General features: G+C 48.3%; 1 protein-coding gene across 1 annotated transcript in view; it reads right to left on the bottom strand.

Moving 5' to 3' along the window:
- Window positions 1–23,719, bottom strand: part of acsl2 (acyl-CoA synthetase long chain family member 2) — a 54,642-nt gene extending 30,923 nt beyond the window's left edge. The window contains exons 1-3 of the mRNA XM_084322770.1: window positions 23,641–23,719; window positions 6,652–6,926; window positions 464–578 (exon numbers count right to left, since the gene is read on the bottom strand). Coding sequence (XP_084178896.1) covers window positions 464–578; window positions 6,652–6,924 — 388 coding nt within the window. The 5' untranslated portion in view covers window positions 6,925–6,926; window positions 23,641–23,719. The remainder of the gene's footprint in view (window positions 1–463; window positions 579–6,651; window positions 6,927–23,640) is intronic.
- Window positions 23,720–25,000: the final 1,281 nt, after the last annotated feature.

The following is a 25,000-nucleotide window of genomic DNA, read 5'->3' as shown; positions in this document are numbered from 1 at the left end:
GGGAGAGAGGGAGACGGGGGAGAGAGGGAGACGAGGGAGAGAGGGAGACCGGGGGGAGAGAGGGCCAGATCCAGCCCCAGCAGGTATATCATGTAGTTCCAGAGTCTTAACTCCTGAACAAAGACAAGAACTCTTGAACACACACACCTCGTAAAAACTCTTGAACACACACCTTAATATGCACATAGATTATAGCAAGACACTTTCTGTAAATAATTGACTTTTATTTTACCTAATTTTATATTTTATCTTACTACTACTACTTATTGTTGCCATTATTGTATTCATTGTTGTTTCTTAATTGTGCACCGTTGAGTCTGAGCTCGAAACACAAACATTTCATTACCTGCAATGCCCCTGTATTGTTGTGTATTTGACAAATACAGTACTTGAACTTGAAACTATACCATCCTCTCTGGTGGGTACAGGTTCTCAGTAGGGGCCATTAAGGGAGCCTGCTCACCTGCAATCCTCAGGCCTCTCTGGAACATGTCATAGGCCGTCCTGGTGTCGTCGTAGTAGAACTCCAGCAGGGAGTCGTCCTTCAGGAGGGCAGATCGCCTCCAGCCAGGCTCTCCCTAAGACCATGCAACACACCCTATGAGCATGATACAGACAGATGGCACTCCAATAGAAACAAACATGAACAACAATAATTAATTAATTTATCCCCCACAGCTAAATGAAAGTTAAATGAAGTAGCCTACTATGCTAATTATGTCTTTACTACTATGTACTCAAGACTGTAGCGCCCAAGATTCAACACTGTTTGATGAACATTGTTACTCAGCTGAAGGAGTTGTGCCCTTCCTGCTGACCTGCTCTACAGAACTTGTAACTTAAGTCGCTTTGGATAAAAGCATCAGCTAAATGTAAAATGTAAATGTAAAATGTAGGGGTGGGGGGCGAATCAGGATAGGTATATGTGTAATATCATTGCACTTTGCTCTGACCCACGTGGAAGATGATTTAAAAACTTCCAAATGCTGTTCATAGATTACAGCTCAGCTTTTAACACCATCATCCCTGGCTTCCAAGCTAACCACCAAACTCCTCTCCCTTGGCCTTAACCCCCCTCTCTTTGCAACTGGACTCTCTGACCAACAGACCCCAATCTGTTAGGTTAGGTAGCCGTACCTCCTCCAGCCTGACCCTCAGCACAGGTGTCCCTCAGGGCTGTGTTCCGAGCCCCTTCCTTTACTCACGACTGCCAGCCGTTCCACCACTCAGACTTATAGTAAAGTTCTAAGTTCTAAGGTGCTAAGGCACATTGTGTATTATGCTCAGTCTATTGTCTAGTTTATAGCTTTACTTTATAGCTATTTATACAGTTAGCATAGCATAGTTTGTATAGATAGAATATATGTTGTGTACTATGTTTACAAATCTACTATGGTTGAGGAGCCGGGAAAAACAAGCATCTCACATTTTTCTGAATGTATGTAAAAATGTTTAAACGGTGACAATAAAATAATCTGAATCTGAAAAGCAGCAGCCACTCCCCCATTTACATCACTGACGTGGAGTGTGTCCACAACTTTACATTCATGGGAGTCCACATCAGCGAGGACCTCTCCTGGACATCGAACTCCCGCTTCCTTATGAAGAAGGCCCAACAATGCCTTCCTTCCCTGAGGAGTGCCCGCCTATATCTCAAAATAGTTCTACCACTGTACCGTAGAGAGCATCCTGAACAGCTGCGTCACAGTAAGGTAACTGACCACCAGCTGACCCGAAAGCCCTGCAGCGGGTCGTCATGGCGGCCCAGTATATCACCAGCTCCCAGCTATAAAAGACACCCATCATAAACACTGCCTGCGTAGAGGTCTCAGCATCATCAGCAGAGATCCCACCCACCCCAACCCCAACCTGTTCTCCCCCCTGCCTGCCGTCTGGGAGGCGTTACAGGAGCCTCAGAGCTGCTCCGTCAGGCTCAGGAACAGCTTCTTCTCCCATTAGCTGTTACCCGTCTAAACCTGGCTACCCACTCAACTGTACAACCCCCCCCCCCCCCCCCCCCCCCAGTCAAGCTGAGCCACCGCCCCCCGCCCGCTACACACACACACTCTACACCCTCACCTGACCCCTACACACACACACACACTACACCCTCACCTGACCCCTACACACACACACACACACTACACCCTCACCTGACCCCTACACACACACACACTCTACACCCTCACCTGACCCCTACACACACACACACACACACACTCTACACCCTCACCTGACCCCTACACACACACACACACTCTACACCCTCACCTGACCCCTACACACACACACACACACTCTACACCCTCACCTGACCCCTACACACACACACACTCTACACCAGGGGTGGGCAATTATTTTTCCCGGGGGGCCGAATGAGCAACTGAAAATATGTTGGGGGGCCGGGCCAAAATTCCAAACTCAATTATGCATAATATACATTTTATTTCTATATAAAAAGCAGTAAATGGCATTGTTTTGACCCCTGGTAAGAGTGTATGTTATTATTTGGCAATTAAAAGGTGAGGTTATAGCTTTCAAAAATATAATTTATTCAAATAGAATTTATTTCCAAAATGATAAACAAAATGTGAAACATTAATAACAAAGGGAATTTTGAGTTTCATATACTATTGAAACAAGGATTTTCTTAGCTTTCTAAAGACATCACATCATCTTATAGCAAAAATAAACAAGACATGTCACTGAACTGTGTAAAGAAAAGTGTCCCAGTTTTGTAGCCTTTTTTACTTTACATGCCTATATTAAACATTTTATGTTTTCAGAACTGTGCAAAAAAAAGAAAAAAAAATATCAAGTGTCCCATTTCACTTGTTATATTTCCACATTTTAGTGTTCTTCAGTTCTTTTTTTTCATTCAGTGTGAGAAATCCAGTCTCTGTTGAGCTTTAACAAGTCCATCAAAGTCAGGTTGCATGTCTGAGGTGGAGATGCGAAGCACAGCTGCCAGATGTTCATCAGTGAGAGAGGATCTGTACCTGGACTTGGTAAACGTCATGACTGAGAATGTCTGTTCACATATGTAGGTGGATCCAAATAGAACCAACATCTTCTAAGCATGTCTCCTAAGCGTATACTGTGCGTGTGAACGTTGACATGAAAAAAAAAAAGTAAAAAAAAAAATTTTAAAAAAAAATTTAAAAAAAATTTTTTTATTTTTTTTTATTATCATGTAATCTTTCGCGGGCCGGTCAGAATCATCCCGCGGGCCGGATCCGGCCCGCGGGCCGTACAATGCCCAGGTCTGCTCTACACCCTCACCTGACCCCTACACACACACACACTACACCCTCACCTGACCCCTACACACACACACACACTCTACACCCTCACCTGACCCCTACACACACACACACACACACTCTACACCCTCACCTGACCCCTACACACACACACACACTCTACACCCTCACCTGACCCCTACACACACACACACTACACCCTCACCTGACCCCTACACACACACACACACTACACCCTCACCTGACCCCTACACACACACTACACCCTCACCTGACCCCTACACACACACACACACTACACCCTCACCTGACCCCTACACACACACACACACACACACTACACCCTCACCTGACCCCTACACACACACACACACTACACCCTCACCTGACCCCTACACACACACACACACTACACCCTCACCTGACCCCTACACACACACACACTACACCCTCACCTGACCCCTACACACACACACACTCTACACCCTCACCTGACCCCTACACACACACACACACACTACACCCTCACCTGACCCCTACACACACACACACACTACACCCTCACCTGACCCCTACACACACACACACTCTACACCCTCACCTGACCCCTACACACACACACACTCTACACCCTCACCTGACCCCTACACACACACACACACACTCTACACCCTCACCTGACCCCTACACACACACACACACTCTACACCCTCACCTGACCCCTACACACACACACACACTCTACACCCTCACCTGACCCCTACACACACACACACACTACACCCTCACCTGACCCCTACACACACACACACACTACACCCTCACCTGACCCCTACACACACACACTCTACACCCTCACCTGACCCCTACACACACACACTCTACACCCTCACCTGACCCCTACACACACACACACACTCTACACCCTCACCTGACCCCTACACACACACACTCTACACCCTCACCTGACCCCTACACACACACACACACTACACCCTCACCTGACCCCTACACACACACACTCTACACCCTCACCTGACCCCTACACACACACACTCTACACCCTCACCTGACCCCTACACACACACTCTACACCCTCACCTGACCCCTACACACACACTCTACACCCTCACCTGACCCCTACACACACACACACTCTACACCCTCACCTGACCCCTACACACACACACACTCTACACCCTCACCTGACCCCTACACACACACACACTCTACACCCTCACCTGACCCCTACACACACACTCTCCCCGCACACTTTCACCCACCTACCCCGAACCCTCTCCTCTGCCCCCCCCCCCCGCGTCTATCGACTCTGCACATACTGTCACTATTTGCAGTTCCATTACATGATTCGATTACATTCAATGCAAGTCTGCAAATATGATGATATTCATGCGTTCTTTTAATCTTATCCATAGCTTTTTATCTTCAGCAAGGTCTGTATTCATCTGATGCAGATACATATTAATACCCCCCCCCACACACACACACACACACCTCTTTGCACCGTTTGGTGAAGCCGCAGCCCTGCTTTCACTTTCATATGTGGCTACACATTATGTTATTATAATATATACCACTCGCTCCTAATAATACAATTTCATTTCATTGAATATGGTTCAGGTAGTGTGCAATAAGAACAGGAGAGGAGTGATGTGTTCTGGTGGGTAATGGAAAATCTGTCACTCCACAGGTTCAGCCTGGACAGGTGCTGGAAGAACTCCCCCACATTAATTTCCAGCATACAGTGATTTGATGAAAGTGGACGTCTATCTAAATCGTTACACACATCCATCCATTCAACCTTTATTTAAACTCAAAGGACACAGAGGTTTCCCTGGTTTACAGTGAGTACACACTGTTAAAAGAGATAAGATAAAACAAAGATAATAACATGTAATCATGATGATCAAAGCTTTGAATTGTCCAAAGGTTGGAAGAACATCAGTCTTTAAAATGTGAAGGGCGTTCCCAAGAGTATGGCTCACTAAAGGAGAAGGCAGTCTTTCCAAGACTAGAACAAGCTCTGGGAACATTAAAACACAAGCAAGTCATTCCAGCGAGTTGGATAGGAACCAGAGTTCCCATCGAGCCTCATTGTAATGTAAGGAGGTCTCTGATCAATAAGAGCTTTGAAAATAAACAAATACCGATGTTCCTCACAGCTCTCTGCAAGAGAGGCCCTACCGAACCGAACAATACAGGAAACAATGGTGAGGATCATAGCATCACTGCGAGCAGAATAACAAGACTGTCCAGAATAGCTTGGAAATTATTGGAAACATTTGAGAATGGTATCATGTTGGACGGGAATGTTCATTTGAGAATGGTATCATGTTGGATGGGAATGTTCATTTGAGAATGGTATCATGTTGGACGGGAATGTTCATTTGAGAATGGTATCATGTTGGACGGGAATGTTCATTTGAGAATGGTATCATGTTGGACGGGAATGTTCATTTGAGAATGGTATCATGTTGGACGGGTGACGAGAATTTGAATTCTCTGAACAGTTCCAGCACACTCTATACAAACTGTTCTGGTGCTACAGTATGTATGAGACATTACTATAATCATAGTAATCATAATAATCTCAACTACCCACGTCATACTATAGTCTACCCATATACTCTATATATATATACACAGCATGTTTACATTTATATTCTTATATTTACTGCATATATATACATATCCATATTTGTCTGAATATACCTGCATATAATCCCTCTATATACTTACTTATACATCTGCATATAACCGATAACTAGCATGTACAATAATGCTGTATATCATTTTTTTTCACACCTGATATAATTTATATATATATACCTATATATCCACATTATATTACAACTCTGTACATACATCTGATTAGCACTACACTCAGTAGTACTCATTTATATATTTTATACCCAGTTTAGTCACCTGTACATTGTATACTGTCGCACTTTACTGTTACATTTGCACTCTGGTTGGATGCCAAACTTATTTCCGTTGTACTTGTGTACTGTATAATGACAATAAATTAGAATCTAATCTAATCTAATCATTTATCAGAATTTGTATTAGAGTTTCAAGTATGAAATAACATAGTATAGCATGTAAATTAGAAGTAAAAAAAAAATTAGGTCACAGTGTTCAGTATAGACATATGTACAATGTTCGATGCAGAATAGACGTAACTGAGTTACCATATAACAATATACTATGCAGTGTACTAATATATAATACTATATAGTGCAAAGCAGAAATGGGATGAGGTACAATTTAGGTACAATTTACAGTAGGTGTACGAGTTGTAGTCGAGTGTGGGCCTGATACAAAGTGCCCCCGTCGGGCCTCTAGTCAAACCACATCATGCTCTCACCTCTACGGCGACGGACTGGGCTTGTAGATCACAGGGGGGCCGCATGGGGCGAGGACGGGTCACCAGCCAGTAGGCGGTGAGGGAGGCGAGGGCCCCGATGCCTAACAGAGAAAGGGAGGACAGAGAGAGGGAGGAGAGGGAGGACAGAGAGGAGGAGGGCAGGGAGAAGGACGACAGACGGAGAGAGGGGAGGCGGCTACAGAGGTCCTCAGAGTCTGGCACTTGAATTCCTCCGTTAGAGCGGATGGATTGTAACCACTCCCGAAAATGCATAGCTGAGGAGGGAGAGAGGGGGACAAGAGGGGGGGGGTAGGATGTGAGTGGACTGAATAGCTTGTATGTATGTATGTATGTATGTATGTATGTATGTATGTATGTATGTATGTATGTATGTATGTATGTATGTATGTATGTATGTATGTATGTATGTATGTATGTATGTATGTATGTATGTATGTATGAATGAATGAATGGGCACTGCGGCCCAGTGAAACAGAAAGCAGTTAAGCTATACAGTAATATAATCATAGATGGAGATGTTGAAAGGTGCACACAAAGGGCTATACAGTAATATAATCATAGATGGAGATGTTGAAAGGTGCACAGAAGGAGCTATACAGTAATATAATCATAGAGATGTTGAAAAGTGCACACAAAGGTAGCCTCACTGTTCTCTGAACCGGAACATGGAGCATCTGCTGAAAGAAGTACTGCAAATGCAAATCTACTTCTAGTAGCGTGAGTCGATACTGACACCAGGTTAAAAACACTGGCCTGCTGGGTGGAGGTGAAGAGCACAGATACAGTAGCAGAAACTAGATATCAGCTGAATTAGGGCAATAAATCAATTCCTTTGTTTATATATTATTTACCCTGGTAACTGGTTAGGTTTGTTGAGCATGGATGCTCTTTTTCAGCAATACCCTGCTTCACATTCAAACTTGCCCAGTATAACCAGTCGGACACTGTTGACCACTATGAGCTGCCCAGTACACCCACAGTCTGACACTGTTGACCACTAGGAGCTGCCCAGTATAACCACAGTCTGACACTGCTGGCCACTAGGAGCTTCCCAGTACAACCACAGTCTGACACTGTTGACCACTAGGAGCTGCCCAGTACAACCACAATCTGACACTGTTGACCACTAGGAGCTGCCCAGTACAACCACAGTCTGACACTGTTGACCACTAGGAGCTGCCCAGTACAACCACAGTCTGACACTGTTGACCACTAGGAGCTGCCCAGTACAACCACAGTCTGACACTGTTGGCCACTAGAAGCTACATGGTACAACCAGTCTGACACTGCTGGCCACTAGGAGCTGCCCAGTACAACCACAGTCTGACACTGTTGACCACTAGGAGCTGCCCAGTACAACCACAGTCTGACACTGTTGACCACTAGGAGCTGCCCAGTACAACCACAGTCTGACACTGTTGACCACTAGGAGCCGCCCAGTACAACCACAGTCTGACACTGTTGGCCACTAGAAGCTACATGGTACAACCAGTCTGACACTGCTGGCCACTAGGAGCTGCCCAGTATAACCACAGTCTGACACTGTTGACCACTAGGAGCTGCCCAGTATAACCACAGTCTGACACTGCTGGCCACTAGGAGCTGCCCAGTACAACCACAGTCTGACACTGCTGGTTACTGAGCAGTTCATCGGTTTATCATCATCAGTCCGCGTGATCCTATCATGTTTTCCTTTTCATATAATTGTGATATATAATTTGTTGTCTAAAATAATGACAAAGGGCAAATATTAAGGCACATTTCTGAAATATTTGAGAAGTTTTAGTTGAATACTGCATCACACCTTCCATTACCATGCAGTGCAATATGATGAACATTGGATTGGATGAGCCTCCCTCCTGTCTCTAACTAGGGTTTCAAACAGGATGGTGCAGAGTCTCAGCTAAATACTTTGCAATAAAGAAAGCCATTTGCTGTAATTTTCTCCAACTTAAAAACATAATTTCAATAAAATAGCAAACACAAGGGTACGTTTCAAATAAGTATTAATAGACAATGATGTGTCTGTTTCTAAGCTGGCCCCAAGCTTTCACTGAAAAGGAACACATGGTGGCACTGGCGCGTTGTCAATGTGGCACTGCGCCCACTATACCACTGTTTAGCGAAAGCCCTGCTGTGCTTTTACATACAGCAGATATTGATATGTACACAATATGTCCCAAGGAAAAAACTCTGAATATCAGGATATATCTATTATTTTCCATATCGCTCAGGCCTAAGCTCAATGCTATTTGATGAAGGTGTCATGTTGTTTGTTATAGCATTCAAGTTTAATTATAACTGTCTGATTAGGCTAGTTAACAATAGTTTCCTCACGAGTAGTACAGTAGCAACATTGTAAGTAGCCAAACAGTAGAGGAATACTCAGATCAGTACTGTACTAGACATGCAATATATTGTTAAACTTGCTGACAAATGCCACCTGTAAACCTGTGCGATTTTATTAATTAAAAGGGGAACTTACACAAATTTTACACAAATTATTTAAATATGTTATTTCATTGAAAGTTTCAATCAATCAATCAAATCAAATGAATCAATTAGGGGGTGTCACGATTAATAAATTAACTGCATTGAATAAATCAAGTACAAAATCAAATTGATTAGGCATCGATTCTTCAAAACATTTATGTTCCAAGCATCTAGTCTGATGGAAATACAAAAGAAGATGTAGATGTCACTCTGAAGCACGCTAGAAATGCGCTAAATAATACCCTGTTAAAGTGTATGATTCAGTACAATGTCAGTGTGCATTCAACGCATTTAAAACACATTTAAACCTAAACTAGATGCGCCGATTCATCAATAAAATTATTATTGGATTAATTGATTCATTAAATCATCCTTAGTAGCAGCTCAACAATCAATATTTGTGAACATGAACTACTCTCTCCCAAAGCCAGAAGCCAGAGAAGTAAACACAAGCTTGTGTTGTGATGTCATCGGGTATACAATCTGGAGACATAGACATGAGACAATACATGGGAAAGATTAGGACTAACTAAGTTTTTATACATAAATAACGCTTTATTTCTATATCAGCGTTTTCAGTTCTGAAACAGAAAACAGAACATTCCCCTGTGCTTTTCAGTGTCCCTTTCCCAATAAAAGCAATAGAAAATGCCTAATTTCTGTGCAGTGGTAGAGCAGGTAAAACACTGGAAAAGCATAATATTACTGTTGTCCTGTGACTTGAATACAAAATCATGTACCAAATGTTTATGTTTTTGTTGATATATAACTCATACACATAGCAACCGTCTCTTCCATTGCCATGTACAAAACGTAAGGTTATCCTGCTATAACCCTAGTTATATGAGTATAGCGAGCGCTCTGCTCTATTGGAACTATCCCTTTATCCATTCTAACAATGAAAAACTTTCTTCACATATACACACCTATTTACCTCCGCCTGGCCACACCCACATCCGCTCCTATATAAGCAGGGTCGTGGCCACACAATCAGCTCCTTCCCAAGTCTTTCACCACCGAAGGCAAAGACCATGGGGTCCTCAGTGAGTCAGAGCAGAGCGCTCGCTATACTCATATAACTAGGGTTATAGGATAACCTTACGTTATAGATCGTATAGCTTTTAGTGTTGTCACGATACTGGAATTTCGACTTCGATACGATACCTTGAAAAGTATCGATACTTTCGATACTTTCGATACCAAAAAAAAAATTATAATATTTTTTTTTTTTATAATAATCTTTTTTATTTTTATTTTTTTTTTGCTTTTGTTGCTGGTTGATTCTCCTCAGCTTCTCTCTGGTACTATACGAGAAGATAAATACACTTTTAAAACCCTTTGTTTATCTTTAGATCAGAGAGAGAGAGAGAGAGAAAGAGAGAAAGAGAGAGTGGCTGCTGGAGATTTTAGGTCTACTGAGCGCACCTTTCTAGTTATGACCCGAAAACAAGGGTACTTGAGAGAGAGAGAGAGAGAGAGAGAGAGAGAGAGAGAGAGAGAGAGAGAGAGAGAGAGAGAGAGAGAGAGAGATTTCTCCGGAGCTATGCTCGGAGCATTTATTAACGTTACATTTTCAACAACATTGCTGCTAATTGGACACTTCATGGAGGCGGGGTAACGTTGTGTCGAGTTCATGCGTGTACTGGTGTAGGATGGGCTCCGACTCCGCTCGACCTAACGTTGGAAACGGGGTAGTTGTGTCGAGTTCATGCGTGTACTAGTGTAGGATGGGCTCCGGCTCCGCTCGACCTAACGTTGGAAACGGGGTAGTTGTGTCGAGTTCATGCGTGTACTGGTGTAGTGGGCTCGGCTTGACGTTACTCCGTTTCCATGAAGTAATAGGTGGCCAGCTAGCTAGCATTAAGCTAACGGAAGAACGACAGCTAACGTTAGCTAATAATAGCGTTGTTTACAAACTGAAGACAGGACTGCGCTGCCCGGCTGTGAGGGGGAGGAGGCTGCAGCAGCTTGTGTCTGTTGCTCTGAGCGAGGAGGAGGAGGAGGAGGCGGAAGGGCAAGGCTCTGGCAGCGCGTCTGTCTGTCAACAACTTGCGGGAGCAAGCCAGCTGGTACCGATACTGCAGAAAGTATCGGTACTTCGGGAAATGAGTATCGAAGCCGTTTTAAATATTCAGTATCGATATGTATCGATACTTCGATATTTTTGACAACACTAATAGCTTTACGCTCTGCTCTATTGGAACACAGGAGCTGAGCAGAGCGAAAAGCTTGACAGATGTACCCGCTGAGGCCCCCTACAACCATCAGAACCGGGGAGGACCCGAGCCCTTCGGCCCTCCCTAGTGGAGGACGGGAGGGAGATCGGATCCGACTGTGCAAAGAGGGTTTAGCACCTCAAACGCACAGGGTGAGCAGACCGTGGGACTTACCTTCGTTCAGAAGGATCCGCGACCACTCGGGCGCGCATCCCACATGCCACCAGGGAACGGACGGGAAGCCAAAAAAAACTGTCACAGCCCCCAACATCACAGGGTTGAAGGTCAAGAACCCAACCCTGTGGCAAGGCTGTAGCAGCGGAGCGCGGAGGAGGTCCCAGCCCTAGGACAACCTGAGGACTAGGACCCCCTGAAAAAAAGGGGCCTGGTGAGGCCAACGAGGCCGCGGCATCGAGACCCCACCAGACGGTCACTGGTGACACCACCCCCCACATCGCCAGCGTATCGGACAGGGCCCAAATCAAGAGCAGGCCCTTCCCCCCTTGGCACGCCGCTCTGAAGCACTCTCCTCAAGAGGCTACCCCCCCACAACACTAAGGGGCCAGTCGGCGTGCCAGGGAGACAACCCCCAAGGAGGTTGATCCCTCAATCCAGGCAACAGGCCCCAAGAGCAGAACTCGACCTGTGCCTGGAGCACTGCGGACTAGACAGGCACCTAAAGGGTCTACTGCAAGAACAGTATCCCGGCGGAAGGGGTGTTTGGTATGCTGTGCACCCTGTCATAACCTCCACAAACCTGACCCCCCAATCCAGCGGGGGTCGAGGTTCAAAGAAGAGGCGGACACAATTGGCAGACATGATGAAAGATGCGGGGGCATACTCTCGGGCAGCCGGGGTCAAGCCCGGCCTCAACCCGAGAGTCGACTCTGCTAACAACACACCGGAGAACCAACCACCCCCCTATGTTTAGTTTAACAGGAGGCGGTTGTTCCCTTAACCCACAAAGAAAACTCAGAAACATAACTGCGTGTATACAAAGGCTATACAAGCAGCACAAGTGTTTCAGTTTTCAAAGGGTTAACCCAGGCCAACAGGTCGACGAGAACGAGTCCGGACCTGGGCCCGGCGGACCGGGACCTACACAGGGATGCCTAGAGGGATTGACAACAACCTCCCCGACAGCCCCCTCCCATCCCCGTCCTAGCAGGGAGGGAGGGGTGAAACAAATGGAGAAGGACCAAGCCCCCTAACACAGCGCAAGGTACAACACAGTATGGACCAAGCACGACACTGTTAAGGGCAACTCGTGGTGGCATACATATGACACACACATCCACAACATCAATCCCTGCGACGCCCGGTCCGACCCGGCATTTTCCCCCCGGAAAAGCACAAAGTCCTTCGGGGTACCAAGACCTGTGCCCCGGCGGGCAACGGGTTAAACTGACCTGGTCCGGCGCGACCAGAACCAGTCCTGTGTCCTAGTCACGCCGCCATCCCCAGTCCTAAGAGGGGGGTAGGTACGCGTGTCGATCCAAAACATCACAGAGGGCGCCACCAAGACGGTCAGTACGCGAACGCACTGCTCCTGGTGGCCCACCTCATGGGCGTGAGACCCCTCCGCCAATGTTTTGATCTACTCCGTCATCTCCCCCCGGAGATGCACGTGAGCAGTCGAGTCTAACCTAGTGCACTGGCGCTCGGTAGAGATACAAATCTCCTTCCCAGCCGCCCGCATAGAAAACGCTGTTTCTATGAATTGGGCAACCAAGGCGCGCCAGCCATAAAGTGGTTCCACATCGAAAGCACCCAGGGCCAGCGCTATATGCACGTCGAGAACCCAAAACATATCGATGGCGAATTCTAATAAGAAACACCAGACAACGTTTCCTCCATGCTGTCTGGGACGAGCAGCAGGAAGCCGGCCTATAAGACACAGACACGGGTCTCATATGACGTGTCTGAGGGTAAACCCTGTCAATTCTGCTCTTTACATAAGAGGGGAAGACAGAAGTTCCCCCAGAGAGACCTCTACGTGAGTAGCAATTGAAAAAGATATATGTAATAATTGGGCCAAGTAACCAACGACCCAATACACACTGTAATAGAGAGCAGAGCAGAAAACAAACAGTTTTCGAATGCATCGCATCATCCAACTTTGACAATGACAGCGGTCTGCAGCACAGAGCCTGAAAAACTCACGGATGTCTCATGGCCAATAGGAAAAACGCGCCCAGTGACGTATTCCATGGCCGGGGGAAATCCTGTGACCCACCCATCCTAATATGGAGTGGAACCAGGGAACCCCCCCCCCTTCCCCCTCCCTGTGACGCGCTGACCCCTCAGCCGACAGGGAGACTGACAGGCAGGAGGTCCAACCTCCTGGCCAATCAGTAAAGGGGGAGGGGTTTATTAGTCCACCCCTTATGACCCCTCACCCCTGATACAATGTAACAACAAAGCAGAGCCATGACACCAGTCGTAGCGCGCTACATGAAAGCGCATATACCTGTTAGGGTAATAGCTTCACATTCTGCACGCCAGCCACAGACGATAACCTCGTTTGTGCAAAAAACTGGCTTTATACATGGCTTCAGGCTCATGTGCAAAACTTGCCACCTGAATTTCTACACCTTTACCCTTTAGTAAAGAAAAAACACAGACCAAAGAGAGGGGCCAAAGGCCTTGGTACAAGAGCTATACATGTAAACTTCTGTAGGCTAACACCCAACCCAGTTGTGGACTCAACGCCACGTTTACTTAAACGTAAAAACACGATACACACAACCTTCTTTACACAATAAAAAAGGCAAAAGTTCACTCTCACTACTGCAAGAGGAACGCCGTCTTTTATGACGAGAGAAGACATAAGTCCTCGACCAAGTGTTAGCTACAGGCCTTGCTAATAGCGACCAAACAATTTTCAGAGAAAACTGCACTACTCCCTAAGCAAGTGCACAACCCCAGCAGTAGCTGAGGGTTTACACCGTATCCCCAAAAATATAGTAAATCAACACACGTTTTGTAAACTAAATCATATTTGAGGGGGGGGGGGGCAAACCGGGGAATAATTTCACCCACCCCCTCACCACCTCACCCCTGATACAACGCCAAAAGAAAAACAGAGCCGTGACACCAGGTGCATGGCGCGCCAGATGAAGCACATACTCACCTGTAGAGTAAAAGCTTTACATCATGCACGCCAGCCACAGCCGATAACCTTGTTTGAAAACAGGTTTTATCCACGGCTCTGCTTATGTGTGAAAACTCGCCACTCGTTATTTTTACCATTACCCTTAAGCAAAGAAAATAACAAGCTAAGAGAGGGACTCAGGCCCTTGATCACATGCCACTATGTACAGCGCTGTAGGTTAACACCCAGCCAGTTGTGGACTCAACCACGTTGTCTAAAGTACGTTACATGAACACACACACAACTTCTCATCATACAACAAAAAAACACCAGTTCATTTTACTCACGTAAAAATAACGCTGTTTTTAGGTAGAGAGAAAGACATAAGCCTTGGCCAATGCTAGAACCTAAGCTATACAAAATAGCAACCAAGACAATTTTCACACAGTACACATCGTATCTCCAAATGCAGTGAAGTAACATATGTTTTGTTAAACAGACATCGTTATTAACCAAAAACATTCGGGAGGGGGAGGAAGGAAGAGTGGAGCAATGTCCTTCGGACACCAACCTGCACCTCGTACGCAGGACGAAATGGCCGCAAACACAGGTTGGTCTACCACGTTGACGAGGCCTCTCGCTTGAGATGACGCCGTAGTCCGAGTGCCAGGGCCCGCTACCTCCTCACGGCTAGCTCCAATGGTTGTAGCACAAGCTAACAGCTAACTCCAGGCTAACTGACAGCATCAAGCTAACGTTTCTAGCCGAGCGTAGCCGCCAGCTAACGACTTAGCCTAACAGCTAACTGGCTAACAGTTCGCTTCTACCGGCTATCGATAGCCACCAGCTAACGCAGTAGCAAGCTAAGCGGCCCTACTACTGAAGCTGTATAACGTGAGAAATAGCGATACAGGCCAACACTTCTGACAGCCGCTGTCTCTTCCTCTTTTTATCCAAAAGAAAAAGGGAAAAAGGCAACACACGTCCCTCTCACAGAACGGTGTTTACCAGACACAGCGGCATCGGCAGTAAGCCCCGTTGTACGCAGGCTGCAGCCGACTTGAGCTCGGAGATATAATGAAACACCAAGCTTACATCCTTCGTGCCGGGTGTTTTCGTCTTGAAAAACGGGGCCAGCGCGGTGGCAGAGGGTATCTATTTTTTCAGACCCGGGGAATTGAACCGCAGACTCTGAATCACGGCCCCAGGAAAACAAAGCTACGACTTCACTGAGGAGGAGCACTGTGTTATCGTGGGGCATCAAACTAGAACCCCCTCCACGCCGCTATGAGGGGCAACGAAGGGATTCTAGCCTGGAGCCGACCTTACGCAAGCTGCACAGTTGTCCCCTCACAACTGACACACCTGAGGCTCGCGTCGCAAAAACATCACCCGCCCAGGGAGACCGTCAGCTCTCACACAGCCGACCGCCTCCAGAGGCATAGTATCCAGCTGCAGAGCCGGAGACAATGCCGGCGGGGATTGCTCAGCGGCGCGCGCCCCAATACGACGCGCCGGTGGAGGTCAGAATGACCATCATCTTCTAGACTCTCCGGTGGTGAAGACATTATCGCTTTATTTTCTCGAAAAATAGTGAGAGAGAAAAAACAAAGATACAATGTCAACGCAGCTCCTTTTTTTCATTTCTTTCTACTAACTAACTACTTTTGGCACTAAACTTAAAGTGGTGTATACAGACACTTTCGGTGGTGATTGAAAGTAGGGAAGGAGCTGATTGTGTGGCCACGACCCCGGGGTGTGGCCAGGCGGAGGTAAATAGGTGTGTACATGGAGAACGTTTTTCATTGTTAGAATGGATAAAGGGATAGTTACAATAGAGCAGAGCGTAAAGCTATACAATCTATAACAATCGTTACCATGTTATCGGCAGCCATGTTGGAAGACAGAGAACTACATTCACCATGGAGCAGCTCCAGACATAATATACCTGATGACATTATAGGTTTGAGTTAAAAGAAAATTGGATATGGGAAAGAGTAGTTCATATTCACTAATATTCTTATGTCTGACTTAGACCATAGGGAATGTATGAATTCTTAAATGTACTTATGTACCTTAGAGATACTACTACTACCATGTATGTATATGTGTTTCATTACATGTATATATACTAGAACAGCCCATCTCAGGTTTCTCTCCTCCACGCCTATTCCTAGGTTTTTAGTGAGTCGTTCCTTATCTTCATTGGGGAAAGTCTGGGAGTGTTGCATATTTGGATTTGGTGTTTTTTGTTTTTGACCTATTGTGATGTTTCTTTTTGACAAATACATTTAATTTTATTTAATTTAAATTGGGTGGTGTTCCCTCTTTAACCTTTTCACTGCGACAATACAGAAGGTTAACCCTTTCACTGCCACATGACAAAGGGTTAACCCTTTCACAATCACACTACAGAAGGTTATATATCGTATAGCATCGCGTCCCGCTCTGAGCCTTACGAGATACTCATATCTCCTGTGATACCTAATGTATCTCCCACGAACAAAAACACATGCACCCCACCTGTATGGGGCCCCGCCCCTTATGGTGGCCACCGCCCATATAACCATGACCCTGGTCATGAAACACCCTTCCTCTATTTTCGTCCCAGCGTGTTGGATGCGTGCACCATACGAGCTAGCGGAATGAAAAGATTAAGGGAGATTAATAATGTTGGAAGCTTACCGGAGGTTGCTGGCCCCTGGCATCTTCGACGCATGTTTTCGGCGACACGACGGGCCTGTGATGTTCCTCGTTTGATGACTGCACATCGAGGTTCAGCTGTACAAGGCTGGCTGTCGGGCCAGCTTGTACTCAGGTAGGCCCTGTGTCTTCAGGCATGGGTATTAGTGTTAGTAATGCTGGTTTGTGTTGTTAACACAACCTTGTTGTGTGTTGGCGCCAGGGGCAAGATGGTTTGGTGAACGTTCTCTGCAGGGAACGGTTTCCAAGCTGTCTTGGGCGTGCTGCTAAAACATCTAAAGCTATGCTAACATGCTATCGCTACTGCCGCATGCTATCACTACTGCTAATTGCTATGCTGTTTTAATGTCTCCGCCGTGAGATGTTGTCACTCTCCCGCCTCTTGCCCGGTTCATCAATGAAGGTCAGTCGGTAGCTGTTGTGGGGTTTTGAGTTCTATTTACCTTTTTCGGGTAAATGGGTTGACAACGGGGTAGGTCGTGGCTAGGTTCTAGCCAGGTATTACCTTGTGTTCCGGCGGGGTTTGTTGAACGGTGTTCCCATCTGGGTTGGCGTCGGGTAGTGGGGCTATGGGTCCAGCCGACATGGTAAACATGTTGCGTGTCTGTGCACAGGCAATTGTTGTCTTGGGTTCCACATTGCCTGGCGTTAGGCTGCAGTAGTATAAGGGCAGGGCCGCTTGGGAGAAATGTGAGGCCCTGTGCGTTTTTAGACGCGAGGCCCCCCATCTCCTGGGGCGGCCCTGTGTAGGGGGCTATTGTTTCATTTTGTCACTCTGCTATGAGAAGGTCTGTCTTGCTACAGCTTTCTCTCCTCTCAAACCATTCATACTGACGGTCAATCGGTATACTGGGGGAGTAGTGCGGGGGGGGGGCTTTGTTTACCTTTTTTGGTAAATGGGCTAAACTAGGGCTGGTGTTCTGTTGTGAATATTTTGAATGAAGACGGGTCTGGTCCGTCTCCCCTTAAACTTTGTGTGTATGGGTTTGCTCATTCTACAGTTTTTGTGGTTTAGCTCTTTTATTCATTTAACCTTTTCATGGTCCACACCACAGTGGAGGGTGCTGTTTGCAATCACCACTGGTGCTCCATGTTAACGTCAGTCCTTTGTTTTTGATATATTGAAACAATGCCCCGCCCGGCCGACACCATGGGTCGGCCTGGCGAGTGGCTGGTGGGCTGTTAAGGCTTGTGCCGCCACGGTATGGAATTGGCAACGATTAGAACTGTGTTCGAATTGGTGTTTTTTCTATTAAAGAAGTGGTGTCTGGTGGAGGGGCCTTGAGGGCCGGCCGACGTCGACACATCGCGCAAGGTTGTTGACGTTATTAGCTTTGACCCAGCCGCAAGCTATAACCGCTCAGGGTTCCCCTCTCCGCAGGGGATTTTGGTCTTCTGCTGGAGCGCGGGCGGTATTGTCCTAGGCCCTACACCGCCTCACACCGCGCAGCCAGAAGAAGAGAGAGCACGGCCTCGTCAGCGGCGATGACGGGGCCCTCGACAGGCGGCCATGTTTCCCCCGCCAGTGGTGCCCTGGTTGGAGAATCGACAGGGTATCGCGAGGCCGACAGTCTTGGCGGCCGAGGGATCGGCCATTTTGGGTGATTTCGGTGTTGGTAAACCACTCCGTCGTCATTTTGCCGCGAGCAGCCCGCTCCCCGTTCAATCCTCTCTCTGGTATCCCCAGAAGCGGGGCTCTGAGCGTTCTCCTTTGGCTGCGGGCCGCGAACCTTCATTGAAGCGTATGCGGCCCCATTCTTCGCTTCTCATGGAGACAGGGGCTGACACCCAGTTGATGGCTGAGCCTGGGTCTGTCCGTGAGAATGTTGTGCTGTCAAGCGGCTCCCACACCTTGAACTGTGTTGGTTGAGCCTGGTGTTACGTCTGTCAACTTAAGTGTTGTCAGCAGGGGGGCTCGAAACCTTTTGAGGCACACAGTGCGGGCTTCCCCGGCCTCGCCTTCGCCAGGCCAGGTATCATGTTGGTGCTCCCACTCCTGGAATATTGGCAAGTGGTCGCAGCTCACATGGTTTGGGGTGGTAGTGATATCACTGCAGGGCTACGGTGTGTAGGAACCCATGGGGGCCTTACACCTTGCATGTCCGGCTGCAGAACAACTCCTTCAGCATGTTCTGGAGGGGTGTTCAGTGGGGGGGCTTTTTTGATCGGAAGCCCCCCGTATCAGACAGGCCCTTTTTCTGTCGGGGTTCCCCCTTGGGTGCGATTGCCTCGTGGGTGGTGTCAGGGTCAGGTGTTCCGACACGGAACGCGCTCCTCGCACGGTTCCAGGGTTGTCTTCGCACAGCGGGGGGGACCGGGCCAACTATCTACAGTTCCTGGCGGACCTGCGCCACGTGACGGCGGGTGCGTTGGGAGTGTCGTCACATATGGCTACGGCAGTACCATATGTCGAGGTAGATGGAGAGAATGGTGAGGCGGGGACTTGTGTTTACACAACCCCACCCGTTTTCAGGTTTGGTACAGACCCTGTTGTCGGGGTCTCCAGCAGGGACAGCTCTGGTCGACGGGATCCAATCTCTGTGGACGAAGCATGCCATCGTCGTGGCGTTCTCCTCCCGGTGTTCTCTGCCCGAGAAGTCGGGGGGGAGGGGTGTAAGACCCAGGCTGGACCTGTCCCATGGGAAGGTTCAGCATTTTTTTTGGATCGTCTCCTACCTGTTGAACACTGTCAGGTGGGGGTCTGGTTCTCCTCCATAGACCTGTAGGATGCGTATGCGCATCCCCGATCTTCCATCCTAGGGCTTACCTACGCTTCCTTTGCAGGGTTAGCGTATGAGTACCAGAGGCTGCCGTTCGGTTTTCTCTGGCTCCCCGCATCTTCACCAAGTGCGTGGAGGCCGCACTGGGGCCTCTGCGTCATCCGGGGTTACGGAGTGTTCTGCCCTGATGACGTTCTGGTCCTTCGCGGTCAAGGTGGATCGTCAGGTCTCGTACCAGGCAGGTCTCTACCAGCCTGGGGTTGCTGTAGACTGGATGTAGAGTATTCCTCTTCCCAGTCAACGGTTGGAGGGCTATGGGCATCCATCTCGGAGCGTGTTGTCAACACGCTCGGGAGGTTCCGTCCTAGGACGGTTACGGCGCTGTCTCACGTCGCGTTTTCACCGACGCCTCCCTCGCTGGTGATGCGTCGGGCCAACGCAGTAGGGGGCAGCTGGCAAACCATGCTGCCCGGTCTGCGCTACGTTCAATGTGTTGGTGTTGAAAGCGGTCCTTCTGGTCCACAAATGGTGTTGATCAGGACGGACGATACGACATCAGTGTCGTGTATCGACAGACAGGGAGGAGTACGCTCCCCCTGTCTGCACCAGGCGGCGGGCGGCTGGCTATGGGCGTCCTCCATCTGCGCGGCCTAAGGGCTCCCCACATCCCCGGCAGGGAGAATGTGGGTGCAGGTGTACTGTCGCGGGGCGGCCCTCATCCTGACGGGTGAGGATTGCGTCTGGACATGGCCAGGCAGGTCTGGGACCGATGCCGTGCCGCCAGGGATTCTTCCCCATACATCTGTTAGGTCAGTTGTTGGGACGGGTACGTTGAGGGGCGCAGGTTCTTGATCCTGATGGTGTTACCATCTGGAATGCGCATGCTCCCTCCACTGTCGCGCTTACGCGGGCAGATGACGTATGTTCCAAGTGTGGTGTAAGGCGGGGGGCCAGGACTCGGTCTCCTGCCCCCTGGTTGCTGTCCTTAGTTACCTCCAGTCTCTCCTTGATAGACTGTCGGCTTCGACGGTGAGGGTATATGCAGCAGCTATATCCTCCTATCATGAGGGGTTTGAGGGGATGTCTTGTTCAGCCACCCTCTTGTGAAGCGTTTCCTGCTTGGCGCTCGACGCGTTAAGCCGGTGCAACGCTCCTTGGCTCCGACTTGGGATCTTCAATTGGTCCTCGTCGGTTGTCCTTGGCCCCGTTTGAGCCGCTCGAGCGGGCGCCGTTGGGACAGCTGTCCTTCAGGACCGCGTTCCTTCTGGCTGTCACTTCCGCTAAACGCGTAGGTGAGCTCTGTGCTCTCTCGGTACATCCAGAGTGCCTGTCTTTTCGGACCGATTGCGGTGTCACTCTGCGACCTAATCCTGCTTTCGTGCCTGAGAATATCCGGAGTTCCTTCCGCTCCCGGGATATTGTGGTTCAGGCGTTTCGTCCTCCTCCTCACACTGGTGAGTTAGATGCGGGCCTTCACCTGTCATGTCCAGTCCGTGCTTGGGGATTTACCTCAGCCGTACTCAGGATTTCAGGGTTACCGACCAGCTTTTTGTCTGTTACGGTGGGGCTCGTGCTGGTAAGGCACTGTCGGAGCAGCGCCTGTCCCATTGGTTGTGCGAGGGTGTTTCCCTCTGCTACACGCTGGCTGGGCAGGATCCCCCTGGGGGCGTCAGGGCGCACTCCACTCGTGGGGTGGCTGCCTCTGCCGCTCTCCTGGGTGGGGCCTCGGTGGAGGCCATCTGTGCTGCAGCTTCATGGTCCTCCCCGGGCTCCTTTGTAAGGTTTTTCCTCATGGACATGACCGGGGGTTCTGTCTCCCAGGCGGTTCTGGGGTCTGTGGCCTTTCCTGCTTCCCGTCCTTTGGTCGGGTAGCAGGAGTGTATGGGTATGGGCCGCAGTGTGTTGAGTCACACGTGGTTCCGCCTGTACGGTGTGTTCAAGGGGTTCTGGCTCCCTCTTGTTCGCATTCAGGTGGAGTTGACTGCGCCCCCCCTTCGTTAGGAAGGATGGGGTGACAGGGCTCCCCGCACCCCTTGATGTGGGCTTACGGGTCCTCAGGGGGTACATCTGTCGGGTCTCGCACCCGCTCTTCCCCATTATCTCGTAAGGCTCAGAGCGGGACGCGATGCTATACGATATATAACGATAGGTTATGTAGATAACCTAGTTATATTAGTATAGGCTAAGCGTCCCGCTCTGCGCGCCCTGAGTTCCCTCTTGAGGGATCTTTTCCTGGGACGGGTTTTGGCGAGGAAGGGTGTTTCATGACCAGGGTCATGGTTATATGGGCGGTGGCCACCATAAGGGGCGGGGCCCCATACAGGTGGGGTGCATGTGTTTTTGTTCGTGGGAGATACATTAGGTATCACAGGAGATATGAGTATCTCGTAAGGCTCAGAGCGGGACGCTTAGCCTATACTAATATAACTAGGTTATCTACATAACCTATCGTTAACCCTTTCAAGACCACACTACAGACGGTTAAACTTCTGTAGTGTGGTAGTGAAAGGGTTAATGTCCTGTACCCCTGGACAGTTTAGTCAGTATTTGTGAACATGCACCACTCTCTCCTAAAGCTAAATTGTCTGGAGGTCAAATGTAAGGATGCTCCATAGATAAGTGACTGGGCACAAATTTTGAGTAGGCTAAACCTGCACTATGCAACTTCTTCTTATCGATCTAAATCACTGAGCTGGGCCCAACAAGAGACAACCTTCTCAACAGAAGGTAGAGCAAAGCATCAGAACCCAGTGGTATGACCCATATGAGGCCTCCTGGTCGGGCACAACCAATGACGCAAAATTTTCTCTGTAAACATTTCTCCATTTATTATTAAATTTTTGTATTTATATTCTATTTATTTTTGGTTTTTATATTCTGTATTTTTTCACCCATCCCAATTTAGTCGTTATGCCAATTCCCTTCCTGGCCATTGCACGCATTGCCCCACTGTCAGTCTGGGGAGGGTGTAGAACTATACATGCCTCCTCCGATACATGTGTAGTCGCCAGCCGTTTCTTTTCACCTGACAGAGAGGAGTTTCACTGGGGGAACGTAACGCGTGCAGAGTTTCACGCTATTTCCCCCAGACCAGTAGGAGTCGCCGGGGGGCTTGCATCTGGCAAAAGTTTACTCAAGTTCTACTTTCCCTCTTTTTTTGTGGTGACCCAACGTGGTAAAATCATACAGAGCCCATAACTACCCCCCTTCAAACCCCCCCCCCCCACACATTGTTTGATTAGATGTGAATGAACCCTAACACATGTGTAGCATTAACCCTAATTAACCCTTTCAATGAATGGGGGAGGATTTTTAAGCAAAACCTAAATCTAATGAATGAATAAAAAGAAAAAACACACATCATAGCACTTTTGATGCTCCAGATCACTTCAAACAAAACACACACCCATTCTGGCTCTGACTTCAGTTAATTTAAACCTCAGCAGAAACCACACAGGGCCACAGACTTGGCAGGCAGAGGAGCGACTAGAGGGGGGGGGGGGGGGGGGGGGGGGAGAAAGCCCGGGCTGTAAATTGGTGGTGGTGGTGGGAAAGGGGAGACACCAGGAAGTAATGAGGATTGGCTTAACAGAAACAGGCGCTGAGGAGGTTACTCTCAGTCATGTTGGACCACCTCTCTGCCTTCCAACCAAAGACTTCTATAGCAGACGGGAGAGGAGGGAGGGTGGCGAGAGCAGGAGAGAGGCTGAAAGGGAGGACAGAGTGTGTGGGTACTGCGTACAGTAGCGAGGGGCTGGTGCTGGTGGTGGTGGTGATGGTGATGAGATGAGATGATGGCGTGAGGGGGAGTGACGGTGTGGTGGTCCGTAGCCTGGAGGTCCACCCTCAACGATTCGCTGCCAGGGATTTAAATCGAGCACAAACAAAACTTAAAGAGTATGTGAAGGGAGAACAAACTCTTAAAATGCATCCACACTGAGAAAATGTGTCCTTTTATTACACTCTAAAATGTGTCCTTTTATTACACTCTAAGATGTGTCCTTTTATTACACTCTAAGATGTGTCCTTTTATTTCACTGTAAAATGCACGTCTCCCACAACCGATCCACCCATGGGAATTCACTTCACCAACCCCCCCGCCCCATCTGACCCCCCCTCCTCCAATGCCCCTCAACCTCTCACCCACTTTCTCTCGAACCCCACCCCCGTTTTCAAAAAGGAAAGTGGACAAGAGAGTGGTGTCACCCCCTCCTCCTCCTCCCCCCTCCTCCAGCCTTTAAACCAAGGCCCGTTCTGCTCCACTTCCCCTTAACCCCCAGGCAGGGAGCAAGCGCCACGCTTAAAAGTTAAAACACTTCCTCCACACATGTATAATCCTTCTCGCTCCCACGATGTACGCACTATACACACCTGCCGTAATAGAGGCGCAGACGTCCCTCGCGGCCCCGCCAGGCCAGAGTAAATAGAAAAAATAACAAGCTTTTTGAGATGTGGCATATTAAAAAACGATGGCTCGCGGTGAGAATATACCCCCCCCCCCATGCTCGCTCTCTTTATCCCACTAGTATTATCTTCCTCGCTCGCTCCCATTCATAACGGGTATTGTCAGGGCCAGACGGGGGGCATTGTGCTCCGCGGCTCTCACTCACGGATCGGAGATGAGACAAAGGGATTAATGGAGATGGAGACATGTGGGGATAAATTTAAAAAGAAATACGCGACACAAAACAAATGCACCTTTATAAACTATAGCCTACAGACCGACCGACGCCTGTTTGGGATGAATGACCCAACTGTTCTGGATCATCTAAGGGCGGTTCATAGGAGTGATTGCATAACCCGCCGAATGGGTGACAAAAAGGAATTTTTCACAACTGTCACTACTAACCCAGGTGGTGCTCCACGTTCCAACAACGTCATCACCTTATCGTAAAGTGCTCGGGCGTTAGTGGGCTCACTGGGCTAAACCCTTGGTGCGATTTGTGTTTTCATCTAGTCCAAGAAAATAAGATAAGTCTTAAAAAGGTGCTGTAAGTGCTATTTCTCTGTTAAAATAAGTATAGCTGAGTCCCTCCACTCTGCAGTAAACACAAAATAAATGTTCTGGTATCCTGTTCCCACTTTATCCAATCAGGAAGAGA

This window comes from Notolepis coatsorum, assembly GCF_963971535.1.
Source record: "Notolepis coatsorum genome assembly, chromosome: 10".
Lineage (NCBI taxonomy): Eukaryota > Metazoa > Chordata > Actinopteri > Aulopiformes > Paralepididae > Notolepis > Notolepis coatsorum.
The sequence above is the reverse complement of the archived record's forward strand: the minus strand, read 5'-3'. Positions and strand labels throughout refer to the sequence as shown.